Below are 15,785 nucleotides of genomic sequence, written 5' to 3' on the forward strand. Positions count from 1 at the left end.
ATCCCTAAAAAGACTGGAGAGCACAGAGGCACAGGGGGAATGGTCCGTGTCTTCCCTTGCTGGGAGCCAGCGAGGCCCTGCACAGCCTGGGCAGCGGTGGAAGGCCGAGCTGGACTCCAGCCTCACTGCCAGCTCTCAGGGTGGGCTGCCTTCCTCTTGGCCACATCAGCTGCTCCCGGGGTCTTCGTGGTGGGCTCATCATCAGTTCTGCTTCTCCCCCTGGACCAGACGCTCCCTGAGGGTGGGAGCAAGCTGTGAGAGCCTCGGGGAATCCCTCCCTCTCTGGACCTCAGGTTGCCCCTGTCCTTGTGAAACGAGGAGTAGAGCTTAAGGGCCCCCCTGGCCTTCTCTGACAGCGGAAGCCTGTTTCCTGCATGAACCCAGCCCTGCAACCACATCAAAGAGCTTTAATTGTGGGATGGAGAAGACAGAACCATGGGTTGGGGGACATGCCTGATTCTAGGAGCTGCTCCATGGGCGAGCTCCAACACTCCACGCTGGCCCGTCCAGGGCTGCCCGGGCTCTCCAGGTGGCTCATGCGAGCTGCTGGTGGGGCGGCAGTTCTCAGAAGTATGGCTTCAGGTGAGGGGGAGGCACAGGGATGGCATGCTCCCGCCTGGACATAGCGCTCAAGGGCGGTCTGGGGTAGGAGGAAGTGTAGACGCTCTCCCTCCAGCCAGTCTTGGGGAGCATCCACTGCTGCTTCAGCCGCTCATAGAGTCCGTAGTTTGTGGGCGGAGCTGCCAGAGAAAGCGAGTCTGGGTGACACGGTTTGGAGCAGTCTGGTACAGACTGACCATGGAGACACTGGAGGCTTACTCAGGCTGTTGTACCAGGGGCAGAAGCTGGCAGGGCAACCAGAGGGTAGGGCTTCCTACCCGTGGCCCATTTTCTTTTACCCTCTCTGAAATTATCTTATTTACCTGATCATCAGCTGTTTGGGTCATTAATGGTGTATCATCTTTCTCCCCACTGGAACGTCACCTCCCCAGGGGCAGAAATCCTCTGTGCTTGTCACCACTGTGTCCCCAGGTGCCACTACAAGATAATGCCAGTGGGGAAATAGTCCCTGCTTGCTGAGAGAATGACTGTGGGAAGGCTCCCTGCCACCTGGCTCCAGGTAAATGCCTCCTGGGCTGCCCAGGTGAGTGTCATTAGGAGCATGTCCCCAGGTTCAAGAACAGTGAGCAGGTGGAGGCCCTGAGCGGATGATAGGACTCCTCCTGCTGCTTGCTTTGAGCCAGAGGCCTCAGGTAATCCTCCTACACCAGCCCTGTGCATCTGTGACCCTTTCTAGGCCAACACAGGGGCAGGGGGGCGGGATTCTGAATTTTGAAAGTACCAAGAAGGGGGAAGTCGACCTTCTCTGGGAGCCACAGCAACTTCTGTCTACTCCAGGTGTGGACAGCGGGCAAGGCCGGATTGTAATTATGCCTGTTGTAATGGTCGTCATAAGAGCTGATCAGGTAGCGGTGGGAGGGCTCCTGGTGGTGGGTGATCAGGTGTTTGTACGGGATCCCCTGGAAGGACAGACAGAGCAGAAACATTAGCCATCAGAGCAAGGTGTCCACCTGACCACGGACGGAGGTAGGAGCAGCCCTTCATGAAGCTGTGGCCTTGATGGAGAGGAGCCCCCCACCCCGGTTGGCAGTAAGTCGCAGAGGCCCCCAAAATGGGAAATACAAGTGTGTGTCCTCCTCTGATGCGGCCTTCCTTCCAACACATGTCCCAGCTAGCCACAGGCAGCCTATGCCAAGCCCCTTCATCCCTGGAATGAGCGATGGTGGCAGATTAAAGTCAGGACCCTGGGTGAGCGGGAAGACTCAGCCGCTCACTGTGCTCCCTCGTGATCCAAAATTACACCCTTTGATTTGTCTCAAGTTCACCCACCGCAGTGCCTATTTCCAAGGCCAGTGGCAGATGCTGGGTGCCAGCCTGGCGGCCGCGCCTCACATTTCAATCAATTATACCGTGGGAAGAACCCGAGGGGATCCGTAAATCGCCTTCTCTCGAGAAGGATTTACGGCTCCCTCGGCTAGGAAGCAGGGGCTCCGACTCTTTGATGGGGAGTTATTTACGGGGAGAAAAAGTCCAAATTCGTACAGAGATGGAAAGTTTGACTGAGTCAGTGGATTTCTTGAAAGAGTCCCCTCGGTCCGGAAGGGAACCCTGGGGAACTGGGATGATTTACGGGGGGGTGATAATGTGGATTTCCATGTCTGTCCTCTTGTTTGGAGCAGACAGGGAGGTCTGAGTCGCCCACAGTTGGCTACACCCAAGAGTTCAAGGGGTGGCTCCATAAATAAGCCAGATCACAATACCAGAGGGGACAAATGACAGTGGGCACAGACACTAAGCAAGGTTCCCAAGATCTACACCATCAGGTGCCCGGGAGTATTTCCAGTGCCAGGACAGTGAGCCGAGGGTGTCCCCCCAACAGAGTGAGTGCAGAGGAGGCCCCAGAGCAGAGTAAGGAGAGGCCACAGTGGGGGTTCTGGACACTTCGTTTGTTTCTGATGTGGGGCCTGCTGGCTTCACTGTGGCTTGTTTTAATCAGGTATGATAAGGAGGCAGACATGGAAACAAGCACCTCTGAATGAAGAATCCAGTTCTCATGTGGAGGGAACATGCCATAACCATGCAGGGCCACTGGGGGCAGCACCGGGCAAGGCAGCAGGTAAGTGTGGGGAACCCCAGCTGCCTCAGGGGTTCCTGTGGGAGGGAGGCAGCTAGGCAGGGTAGGCACATTCAAGTAAGTTTGGGATTGGATAGTTTAAGTTCAGAGAGCTCTGGGACACAGGGGTGGTCTCTAGTTTTCCAACCCTGGGTCGAATTAGAGCAGAGGAAATATTGACCTGGTGTGCAAGAATTAGATAAGTAGGGGAGGTGGGGATGCGGGCGTGGGGTGGTTGGTGTCCACAGGAGAGGTGTACGAGAGGTGAACTCATAAGCAAGTGGCTTGTTAGGGTTAGGAATTAGCTAACCTGGGGCCTCTCTCCAGGATTCAAAAGGCCCCTGAGATGTCAAACCAGCATCAAATACAGGCAATTTAAAATGTGATTAGTACACCTGCTGGGGTGTGGGTGGGGTCAGGGAGAGGGCCCTCCCTGGGCAATGACTCCACAGTCTATGGTCATTTTGGAGACCATAGAATTTGCCTAAAAAGGGAGAAAAGTAAGGTGGGGGTGGCAGAGGAGAAAGAGGCTGTCCTGGGAGGAGGGATCTAAATGAAGCTTGGAAATGAAGGAGCTGCTTGGGGCAGTGCGTGGACACCCAGGGCCCTGGCACACAGACAGGCGATCACACACTTAGAAATGAGTGGACGATTTTTTTTCTATTAATGTGTGTTGGGTTCAGGGGGCTTTTTAATTTTAACCAGACTTCCTTAAGCTCTTGAGTCTAGGTTTGTGTGGGTCCAAAGGTCTTTAGGAAAGGCTTCCCGGTGCTCTGTGTTGAGAGAAAATTGACCCCACACGTGGGCAGAGGGGACTGGGAGCCCCAGATGGTGGGTTTTGAGAGTGATCCGCTGAGGTTAAGGGGCACTCCTGTCTTCCGTGTACACTAATGGTGACAGCCAGCGGCCGCAGAGTGTCAGCACGGCTTGGAGATGCCAGCATCCTCAGCTAGAGATGCCAGGTGATTCAGGGGTGCCCACAGGGCCTGGGGGTGTCAGTGTGGCCCAGGGATGCCTGCAGAGAGCTGAAAACCTGACACTATTTATCCTGACATGGGTCCCCAGGTGCAGAAGACACATGGTTGCTTTGTCCAATTTACAGAGCAGCCACCTGCTTGTCCTCTAACCAACAAGCCTCCCCGCTTTGGTAGATACCACCACCTCTGTGTACTGAGCGGAACCATCTCTTGGTCCCTGTGAGCTCTAAAAGGTGCTGATTGTGACAGACTTCCACCACCGTGCTCCAGGCCTCCCCATCCAGGTTTAAGCAGGTCAAGGTTCGGGGAGTGGGAGACTAAGATGACCTCCAAGCGGAGAGGGGGGCCAAAGAAGCCACTTGGGATTCTGAGCATGATAGAGCTGGTGGGTGAACGGGGTATGCCTGGCAGGGACGCCCACAGCGGTTGATAGAGGAGGCTCCCTGCTGTTCCTGGAGAAGCCAGGATCTCTGTGCCCTGAGGCGTCTCAGATGCCCCCTGTGTTGGCCTGTGTTCTGAGGTTGCTTCCTGCTCCCAGAGCACAACGATAGCCCCCCGAGCTTTGTAGGGGGCACTCCTAAATGTGGGGTGTGTTCCCTCTTACCTCATTTTTCCTCTCCCTATACCACCTGGAGATCCGATCAGGCTTGTGGCCGGGGAAGGGGACGTACTCCTTTCTATGAAGGCTCTGGGGTGTCTTCTCAGTGGCTTTGATGAACTAGAAAAGACAAAATATTCAAGAAAATAAATATGATGTGGCTTCTCAACCTTCTGCTGAGTTCCCTCACATCCTGGGCCATCAGAAGATGGGCCGAGGAAGACAAAGTTCAAAGTCAGGACATTCCACGTGACACAGGAAAGACATGCTCGGGGACTGAGCACACCCTCAACACCCCTGGAGAGCAGCTGCTGGTCCCCGGCCGCCTCTCAGCCTCACTCTGTCCTTTCCCACCTCCTCTCCTCTCTCCTCCTCCTCTCCTGTGGCACCTCTGTCCTCCTCTCTCCTCCTCTCTTTCTCCTTTTTTCTTCTTTGTTCCTCACTCTTCCCAACTCCACTGTCTCTCTTTTTGTTGTATCATGTTTTTTAATTAGTTTTCTTAAAATTTAATGTGGCCAGATATTGAACATTTACAACTTTGGGCCATTTGATGGCATTTCAATGGCATTATGTGTGTTACCATTGCTGTGTAACCATCACTGCCCTCCAACTCCAGAACTTTCCATCCCAAACTGAGCCTCTGCCCCTGTCAAATACCCCCCTCCCCATCCTCCTTCCCCAGCCATTCTACTTCCTGTCTCTATGAAATTGCCTGTTATGGGCACCTCAAGTAAGCAGAATCTTACAATATTATCCTCTGTGTCCAATTTATTCACTTAGATGCTATTAGATTGGTTGGCTGGTTGGTTGGTTGGTTGGTACCATGATTGAACCCAGGAGTGCTCAAACACTAAGCCCCATCCCTGGCACTTTTTGTTTTTTTTTTTTTATTTTGAGACAGGGTCTCACTACGTTGCTTAGGTGCTCACCAAGTTGCTGAGGCTGGCCTCTAACCTGTGATACTCCTGTCTTACCCTCTGGAGTCGCTGGGATTATAGGCATGCTGTCTTCAAGATCCATTCATCTTGTTGCATATTTCAGAGTTTTCTTCCTCTTAAAGGCTGAATAACATTTTCTTGTGTATATATGCCATATTTTGTTTTTCTGTGCACCCATTAATGGGTACCTGGACTGTGCCCACTTTTGGCTGCTATGAATAACATTGCTATGAACATGGAGTCCCTGCTCACCATCTTCTACAGATCCAGAGAATTCCCGGATCATATGGTAATCCTGTGCTTAATTTTTGCTACACCCTTTCACATTCCCACCAACAATGCACTAGAGTTCCCATGTATACATGTCCTCTCACCAACACTTGTTCTTGTCCTTTCTTTCTTCCATCTTGTGTGTGTGTGTGTGTGTGTGTGTGTGTGTGTGTGTGTGTATGCACATGCACCCATGCTGCTGGGGGTGGGACCCAGGGCCTCGCCCTTGCTCTACCACTGAGCCACTCCCAGCCCCATTATTTGTCAGTGAGTATGGAGTGGTAATTTCATTGTGGTTTTGTGTTATTCTGATGATACTGGTGTTCAACAGTTTTCATGTGCTTATTTCATAGCCATATGTCTATCTTCTTTGAAGCAATGACTATTCAAGTCCAATGCCAATGTTTAACTTGGGTTGTTTGGATTTTTGTTGTTGAGTTGTAGGTAGCCCTGCCTGTATCTTGGATGTGTAATTGGCAGATGTGTTCTCCATCCTGCAGGCTGCCATTTGTCTCTGCTATTAGTGTCCTCTGATACTGGCTTTTTTTTTTTTTAATTTTGATGACGTCCAACTTAACTGTTTTTGGTTCTGTTGCCTGTGCTTTTGGTGTTATACTCAACCACTGCCAAATCCTATCTCATGAAACTTTCCCCCTATATTTTCTTCCAGGAGTTTTATAGTTTGAAGTCTCCTCTGGGTCTTTACTCCACTTTGAATTAATTCTTATCTGGTGTTAGGTAAGGGTCCCACCCCACTGTGCTGCCTGTGGACGTCCAGTTTTCCCAGGTCCCCGTGGTGAAGAATCCTTTCTCCAGTGAACAGAGTTGGCAACCTCATTTGACCATAAATAAAACGGTTTATTTCCAGGCTCTGTCTTGTGTTCCATTGCTCTGTGTACCCATCTTTTTGCCAGTAAATCATTGTCTCGATCACTGTAGATTCATAGAAACCAGGAAATGTGAGTTCTTGAGTTTTGTTCCTCTTTTTCAAATTGTTTGGGCTATTTGAGATTCCATGAGTTTTAGGATGGATTTTTTTTCCCCTATTTCTGCATCTACTGTGATTTTCATAGGGAATGCAGTGAATCTATCTAGATTCTTTGTATAGTATTGGTAATTTTTTTTTTCAGTGCTGGGGATCAAACCCAGGGCCTCACACATGCCAGACAAGTGCTCTGCCACTGAGTCACATCCCCAGCCCAATACTGGCATCTTAAGTATTCTGTTCTTTTCAGTGTTCCATTATATGGAATTGTTTTCTTGATTTCCTTTTCCGATTTCTCATTGTTCGTATATAGAAATGCAACTTGACTTTTGTGTGTTGATTTTGTATCTTGCAACTTTGCTCAATTAGTTGATTTCACTGTGTGTTGATTTCACATGAGAGAGAGGGAGAGAGGACAAGGGGATCTTTAGGGTTTCTACATATAAAAATCACATCATCTGCAAAAACAGATAACTCTACTCCTTCTTTTCCAATTCAAATGCTTTTCTTTACATTTCCTAATGGCTCTTGTTAGAACTTCCAGGACAGTGTTGATTAGAAATCTTTGTCTTATTCCTGATCTTGCAGGAAAAGTTTGCAGTATTTCCCCACTGGTATCAGGCTAGCTTGCTTTTCACGTAAAGTCTTTTTATGTTGAGTACTTTTCTTCTGGCCCTAGTTGGTTGAGTGAAAGTGACTTGAAATGTGCCAAATGCTTTTTCTGCACCAACTGAGACGATCATGTGGTTTTTTCTTCATTATAATGATTGATTTTTTATGTGTTGAGCCCTCCTTGAATTCCAGAAATTCCAGAAAATTCCCCACTTGGTCATGAATAATGAACAATCCTTTCACTATTTGATCGATTTCAGCTTGGTAGTGTCTTCTTGAGGATTTTTGCATTAATATTCTTAAGAAGGACTGCCTGTACTTTCTTTCCTTGTGATGTCTTTGGCTTAGCATCAGGGTAATTCTGGCCTCATAAAATGATTTAGGAAGTGTTTTCTCCTCTTCAGTTTCTTGGAAATGTTGGAGAAGCATTGGTATTAATTCTTTATTTAAATGTTTGATAAAATTCACCAGTGAGGTCATCTAGTTCTCAGTTTTTCTTTCATTTTTAAAAAATTGGTTCTATTTACTTATTTATGATAGAATTTAATTTGCTATAATTGTACCAGCATAGAGTATGTCTTATTCTAGTTAGGACCCCATTCTTATGAATGTACATGATGGTGGGATTCACTATGGTGTATTCACATAGAAAAATGTGATTATTAATTTAATCTCTCCACTAATTATAGATCTGTTTATATTTTCTGTTTCTTCACAATTCAGTCTTGGTAGATTGTATATTTCTAGATCTGTCCATTTCACTACCCAATTTTTTTGCACACAGGTGTTCATGGTACTCTCTTATAATCCTTTTATTTAGGAAAACTGATAACGATCCCCTGATTTAATTTCCAATTTGAGTTATTGAGTCTTTTCTCCCCTTTTTTTTCTTAGTCAATATAGCTAACAGTTTGTCAATTTTGTTGATTTTTTTTTCAAAGAACCAGCTCTTGCTTTCACCGTAAATTTTCTTTTCTTATTCTCTATTCTATTTATCTCTTCTCTAATGTTAATTATTTCCTTCTTTGCTCTGAGATACTTCTTTTTAAAATGAATTTGCAGCTAAAAATTTCCCTCAACACTGTTTACACTGTATCCCATAAATTTTGGTATGCTGTATTTTCACTATCATTTGTCTCAAGATTTTCTTTCTACTTTTCCTGTGATTTGTTTATATACATATATATATATATATTTACATATATATTTATATATATATTCATATATATTTATTTTACATATATATTTTATTTTACATATATATTTTATTTTACATATATATTTTATTTTACATATATTTATTATATAAATATATATACATTTACATTTACATATATTTATTTTACACACACACACACACACACACACACACACACACATATATATATATATACATACATTACAAATGGTCTATAGTGTTATTCATGTCCCCTGTTTCCATATTGGCTTTCTGCTTGGTTGTTCCATCCAACATTGAAAATGGGGTCTCAGGTCTGGGGTTGTATATCAGCGGTAAAGTGCTCACCTAGCATGTGCAGGGCACTGGGTTCTATCCTCAGCACCACATAAAATTAAAATAAGGTATAGTGTCCAACTACAATTAAAACAAAATATTTTTTAAAAATAAAGGGGCCTGGACATGGTGGCACACATCTGTAATCTCAGCAACTCAGGAGGCTAAGGCAGGAGGATGACAAGTTCAAGGCCAGACTCAGCAACTTAGCTGGCTCTAAGCAACTTAGTAAGACCTTGTCTCAAAATAAAAAATTTAAAAAGTGCTTTGGATGTTGCTCAGTGGTTAAGCACCCCTGGGTGTAATCCCTGCTATTAAAAAAGTGGGGTACTGTCCATCTTACTATTTAAAGCCATCTCTTTTCCCTTCAATTCTGTCCTTTTTGCTTCATATAATCTGGAGTTCTGATATTTGGTGCATATGTATTTATAATTATTACACTTACTGGGTGAGTGGGCCCTCCTGTTAATATTTCATATCCTTTTTTGTCTCATAGCAGTTTTAACTTAGAGTCTGTTTGCCTAACACCATTACAGCCACCTGTTCCCTTTGGCTACTGTTGCACCGACTATATTAACATCCTTTCCCTTTCAACCCATGGTGTCCTTACACTTAAAGTCAGTCTCTTGTGGACAGCATAGAGTTGGATCCTGTTTTTAAAATCCTTTCCTTTATCTTGTGCCTCTTGATTACTGAGTTTTAATTCATTTACATTTAAAGTGAACTGATAGGGGTGGATTCACTTTTGCCATTTTGCTGTTTTTCTGTGTGTCTTGTAGATTTTTATCCTTTATTTCCTCCTCCTTGTTTATTTATTTATTTATTTATTTATTTATTTATTTATTTATTTGCATTGCTGGGGATTGAACCCAGATCCTTGCACACATTAGGCAGGCACTCAGCAACTGAGCTACACCCCCAGCGTTTAGTACCTTTTTTGTGTTAGTTGATTTTTTTTTAAAAAGATATCTTTATTATATTTACTTATTTTTATGTGGTGCCGAGGATCAAACCCAGTGCCTCACATGTGTGAGGCAAGCACTCTGCCACTGAGCCACAACCCGAGCCCTGATTTTTTTTTTTTTTTTTAGTGACATGTTTTTATTCCCTTTTTACTTCCTTTTTTGTACACTCCACAGATATTTTCCTTGTGGCTACCATGGAGATTACACATGGCATCCTAAAATTATGACAATGTAGTTTAAACTGATACCAGCTGAAATTGCATAAATAGATGCTTAAGGGAATTCTAGAAGAAGAAGAAAAACAAAAGTGTAAAGAGATTATTTGAAAAAACAAAGACTGAAAACTGCAAATTTGAGTAAATACATGGCTCTACAAAAGTCTACTTCTTCATAGCTCTGCCTCCCTTTATGCTACTGATGTCACAAATTGCATCTTTCTATATTGCCCTATATTCATTTACATAAGTTTTATAAATTTTTACGTTTGTCTTCTAAATTCTACAGAAGGTAAAAGGTAGAATTACAAATCAAAATTATAATGACACTGGTTTTTATGTTTGTTCATGTATTTACCCTTACTAGAGAATCTTTATATTTTTCTGTGGTTCAAATTTCTAACATTCTTCCATTTCAACTTGAAATATTCCCTAGCATTCCTTGTAAGGCAGGTCTATGGAAGATGAACTCCCTCAACTTTCATTTATCTGGAGATATCTTAATTTCTGCCTAATTTTTGAAGGACAGTTTTGTGGGATATAGAATTCTCAGTTGTTGGTTTTTCTTTCTTTTTTTTTTTTTTGTCTTCCCACTGCCTTCCAGTCTTCAAAGCGTCCCCTGAATAAACCACTGATCATCTTTATTTTTGACAAGTTACTTTTCTTTTGGTGTTCAAGATTCTCTCTGTCTTTAGTTTCCAGTGGCTTGATTATAATGTGGGTCAATGTGGAACTCTTTAAATCTATCCTATTTGGAATTCACTGAGGTTCTTGGATTTGTAGAGACATGTATTTTTTTTTAAAGAGAGAGTGAGAGAGGGGGAGGAGAGAGAGAGAGAGAGAGAGAGAGAGAGAGAGAGAGAGAGAATTTTTAATATTCATTTCTTAGTTCTCGGCGGACACAACATCTTTGTTGGTATGTGGTGCTGAGGATCGAACCCAGGCCACACGCATGCCAGGCGAGTGCACTACCGCTTGAGCTACATCCCCAGCCCAAGACATGTATTTACTCAAATTTGCAGTTTTCAGTCTTTAATTTTTCAATAATCTCTTTATACTTTTGTTTTTCTTCTCCTTCTGGAATTCCTTTGAGGCATATATTTACCTACTTGATAGGGCCCCACAAATCAATGTCCTGGGATCCATTCACTGTCTTCAAGTTTTCTGCTTCTTTTTTCTGTCTTTTCTAGCCTGCTGTTGAAAAAAAATCTATTGATTTTTTTTTCAATTAATTTTTTGTGTGTTTTTCAGATCTAAAATTTATTTCTTTTCTTTTATAATCTCAATGTCTTTTTCAATATTCTCATTTCATTCAAATACTGTTTTCTTAATTTACTTTTATTTTGTTTTACTACTGGTGATTAAAAACAGGGATGCTCTACCACTGAAAACGTGACCACTGAACACATCTTCAGCCCTTTAATCTTTTATTTTGAGACACTGGCCTCAAACTTTTGATTCTTCTGCCTCAGACTTCCAAGTAGCTGAGATTACATCTTTTTGCATATAGGTATGTGCTATCACACCTAACTATCTGTAGTTTATTTTTTGTTTTGTTTTGTTTTATTTTGTTTTCTGTACTGGGGATTGAACCAGGAGTGCTTAACTACTGAGCCTCATCTCTAGCCCTTTCTATTTTTTAATTTTCAGGTAGGGTCTCACTAAGTTGCTGAGGCTGGCCTTGAACTTGCAATCCTTCTGCCTCAGCCTCTTGAGTCCCTGGGATTACAAGCATGTGCCACCACACCCAGCTTGCTTTCATTCTTTGAATATACTTTCCTTTAGCTCTTTAAGCATATTTAATAGAGTCATTTTAAAGCCTTTGACTAGTACTTTGATGCTTGTGTTTCTTCAGAATTTCTTTTTTTTCTTTTTCTTTTTTTTTTTTACAGAGAGAGAGAGAGAGAGAGAGAGAATTTTTTAATATTTCTTATTTTAGTTTTCACCAGACACAACATCTTTGTTTGTATGTGGTGCTGAGGATCGAACCCAGGCCGCATGCATGCTAGGCGAGCGCACTACAGCTTGAGCCACATCCCCATCCCTCTTCAGAATTTCTAATGCTGTATTTTGTTGCTTTAACTGAGCCATGTTTACCTGTTTCTTTGTATGTCTATCAGTTTGTTGTTGTTTGATTATAATGTGACTCAATGTGAAAGTTGAAAAACTGGGCATTTGAAAAAACTGCAAACCCTCTCAATTTTCATAGCCTGGATCTGAGCAAGGGAAGACCTTTTTCAACTAGCAGGTCATGTTCTGAGACTGAGGTCAGCCCTTCATGAAGGAAGTATCTGTGGGAGACCAACCTTACACGTGACTGGGTCACACTCCTGGGCTGGGTGCTGAGTTGCTCAGTCACAGAAATGTGGTCAGTGTCTCTCTTGCATGGGTGTGTCTTGCTAAAGCCTAATGGGTGAAGCTATGGTCACCTGTTCCTTTGTAATATAACCTCTTGCCCTGTTTAGGTTAGAATCTTCCAAGGAAGTGCCTTGTGTGTGTCCCCTCCTCTTACTGTGCCCTTGGGTGCGGCCTACCCAGGTGTCAGTCAACCTGCTGACAGTGGACATCATGAAGATTCTCAGCCCCCTGAAACCTGACCCTTTGCCTCATTTGAACAGCTTTCCTCAATAAAGGGGGTCAGCGCGTGCTCTCACTCTCTCTCTTTCTGGGGACCCTTAAGGTCAGAGAAACCATCACAGCGACCCCAAAGACAAAGGTATTTGTGTCTCTTTGTGGTTATTTCGTGCAGCCCAGTTAGCCCAGTTTAACTGGAGTGACCCCTGAGCCTTTTAGTCGCAAACAGAAACCCGGCAAGTATCCTCAGGCCTTTTATTGGCACACAACTTGCAGGGGTCTGTACATACTTTTCAGATCCCCCAAATGCATTTCTCCTTTTAGATGTTTTAATTTCCCAAAGAGTCTCACCCTTCCCTGCTTCTTCTTGGGGCCTTGTGTGTTCTACTCTACCCACAATCTCTTGCCCCAGGCTTATCCAGGTTTGTAGCCCCCTGGCAGTTCACTAGCTATGCCTGCTACTACTTTCCCTGGCTTTTCCTAGCCTGGGCTGTGAATGAGGCTACTCTTTGCCATCTGGGCTCTAAGTTCAGTGAAACAGAGGCCAATCTCCCAGGCAGGTTAGAACATTGCTCCCCTCCTTCAGATATGAGGGCAGGAAGGGTAAACTGGGTTCTAGACCCCCAAGATTACAGACTGCCCCATGCCATGCTGGGAAGGGGGTAGGAAAAGGGCAAGTAAAAACCTCACAGAAATTCTTTTCATTTGAATGTCTCTTTTTCTTGATTCAGTAATCAATTTGTTGCTGTAGACCTTTGATTGTTTTCAAGAGCTCCTATAACATTTTGACCAATTTAAAAAATGTTTCCATGAGAAATGAGGCCTTGAGTCCTCCTAGTCCACCATCTTCCTGACATAACCCCAACTCTGCTTCCTATTTAATATCCTCTAGGTATAAAAGCAGACCACACTATCACTGAGTGCTGCATCCCCCACACATACCTAAGTTTATTGCTCAGTCTGTCCTTCTTGCTCTTGCTTTTATACATACCTGCTTTCCCAAGAAAGCCATGTGCCATTGAAATATGATGGCCACAGTCCTTGTGTCTGGCCAGAGGGATGGTGACTGCTAATGTTCTCCATGAAAACAGCCCTTTCTGGTACTCCGATGTCACTGTCAAACTTCCTTGCACCAAAGCTGCCAATTCTATCTTATCCTCTGTTATGATTTGGATACAAGGTATCCCCTGAACACTAATGTTAGTCAATGCAAGACTGTTCAGAGGTGAAATGGTTAGATTATGAGAGCTGTAACTTGATCAGTGGATTAATCCATTTGATGGATCAATAATATGAATGGACTTCTGGGTGGTAACTGGGTGGGGCCTGGCTGGAGGAAGTAGGTCACTGGGGGTATGATTTTGAGGATTATATTTTGCCTTTGCTTCTAATGAGTTTTCTTCCACCATGATGTTCTGCCTCACCTCAGGCCCACAGCAGTGGAGTCAACTGACCACACTAAACCTCTGAAGCCATGAGCCCAAACAAACTTTTCCTACTCTAAGGTTGCTCTTGACCCATAGTTAGGTCACAGTAATGAAAAGCAGACTAATGCATCCTCTTTTCCTTGCCCATCTCCCAAGAAGATTTGAGAATGTTTAGATTTCTCTGGAAGAAAAAAAAAAAAGGTAAGTAACTTTTTTTCCTCTAGGGAAAAAAAAATTAAAATGTGGTGGCCACAAATGAAGATATTCAGCTCCAATTTATTTCCCAGTGGCCTTGAAAGCACAAAGGATAACAAGAGCCCATTTGTTCTGTTTTGAAAGTAAAAAACTGAAATAGACACATAGGGCAAGATTGTGGCTCAAGTGCCGGAAAGTAGGAGCACCCAACCTTGGATGTCCCTGCAGGGTGGGCCAGGCCTGCCGTGGAAGAGGCCACATTCAGGAGGAGTGGACTTTCTTCCAACAAAAGTGCAGAGGAAATTGGGACTATCCAGACACCTAGAAACACTCAACTGAGAGAAGTAACCATGTTGGCACCTCTGCTGTGGTGTTTTCAAGCCGTAAAGGGGCCTTGTTGACTGTTGGAATGAAATTCCTTATGGAGAGCACAAAGACCCTATTGACAGTTTCTTCAGATGCAAACACCTGCTGCCTTTGATTTGAAAATAACAATGAACATTCCTCCTACCTCTCCCTACCCATCCCTCCCGAGCCTTTCCCGCCCTCCCTCCCTCCTTACCTTCCCCCTCTCTTCCAGCCAGTTTCCAGTGAGCACTCTGGTCGAATACTGTTTCTCAATCTGCCAGCTTGGAGTAGAGAACGACTGTGGAGCCACCCCCAAAAATACCATGGTAAGGATCTCTCCCAGCCTCCTTGGATTTGATGGGTTTAGGGGGAGGCAGAGGAATTACAGAGTTGCACTATCTTCCCAGTCACCCTCCTGAGTGGAATTTAAAAAAAAAAAAAAAAAAAAAAAAACAACTCTGAGAGTTCACTTTCAGCCTCCAGGGAGAAGGACTGGATCTGGGTTCTCTATTGTTTACTGTCTCCGTGGGGACAGACTCTAAGTATAAATACTCTCCTTCAGGGAACAGCTGATTCTGCAGGCGCAAAATTGACCCCATAAAAATAAACCAAACCAACAAGTCTCACCACAGAAACAGTAGTGGAAAGACCTGGTTTCTGACTTAACACCCCAAAATGGGCATCAGCCTTGCCACATTTCTCCAATGGGGTAAGTTGAATTCTGATACTTAATGAGTGTCAATCAATGAGCTAGACCCAGTCTGAGATATTGACATGTCTTCTGTCTCAGTAGCTTCTGAGGCAGGTGCAACTATTGTACCCATTTTCCAAGTGAGAACACTGAAGCAGAGAGAGATAAAGCAGTTATCTGAAGTCACACAGCCACCACATTAAGCTTAAACCCCTGGATTCCATTCACTACCTGTCTGCAGCTTTGCTCAGGGGCTTCAGTGAAGAATCTTGTATTTGTGTTTGTAACCGATACAACATGGTTCACTCAGTCTTCATTCACTCACTCCACAGTCGTTTCACATTGTATGTTTGGTGTGGAGCTGCAGCTTCCATGTATTAGTGACTAGACCTCACCCAAGCCCCCAGGTCTAGTCACGAATACATCTCTAACTGAGCTCAGTTCAGCAGGAAAAAGTCCACTCTCTTGCCAGTTTGTTAGACAAAAAAGGACAAGACCCACCTAGATGTGTATTGACTGAGGGCTGGTTCAATAACCTGTGCTCCACCCATATAATTAAATTCTCTGCAGCTATTAAGAAGACTGATGCAGGAAGATGCCTGTAACGTGCTGGTTAAGTTGAAGAACCAGAACCCTGCTGCTATGGGCTTGCTTGCTATAAATGGAAACACTAGATTTCAGTAAGTGATTCGGAGAAAGTGTTTTCCAACTGCCTTTGACTAAAAGCAGGAGAACTCCTAGAAACTGCTGGTTTCATCTTGATGCCAAATCTGAAGACCAGGAAGATGTGTCACTGAGCAGAG

At 44.2% G+C, this 15,785-nt stretch overlaps 1 protein-coding gene across 1 annotated transcript; it reads right to left on the bottom strand.

The window, feature by feature from the left end:
• Positions 1 to 564: 564 nt before the first annotated feature.
• Positions 565 to 14,616, bottom strand: CFAP107 (cilia and flagella associated protein 107; the record flags this gene model as incomplete). Its single annotated transcript, XM_081308187.1, has 4 exons — positions 565 to 740; positions 1,343 to 1,520; positions 4,256 to 4,369; positions 14,506 to 14,616. 4 exons carry the CDS (start codon positions 14,614 to 14,616, stop codon positions 565 to 567), a joined length of 579 nt encoding a protein of 192 aa, XP_081164313.1.
• Between the last annotated feature and the right edge of the window lie 1,169 nt (positions 14,617 to 15,785).

Source organism: Spermophilus citellus, assembly GCF_964194105.1.
Source record: "Spermophilus citellus genome assembly, chromosome: 9".
NCBI classification, from domain to species: domain Eukaryota; kingdom Metazoa; phylum Chordata; class Mammalia; order Rodentia; family Sciuridae; genus Spermophilus; species Spermophilus citellus.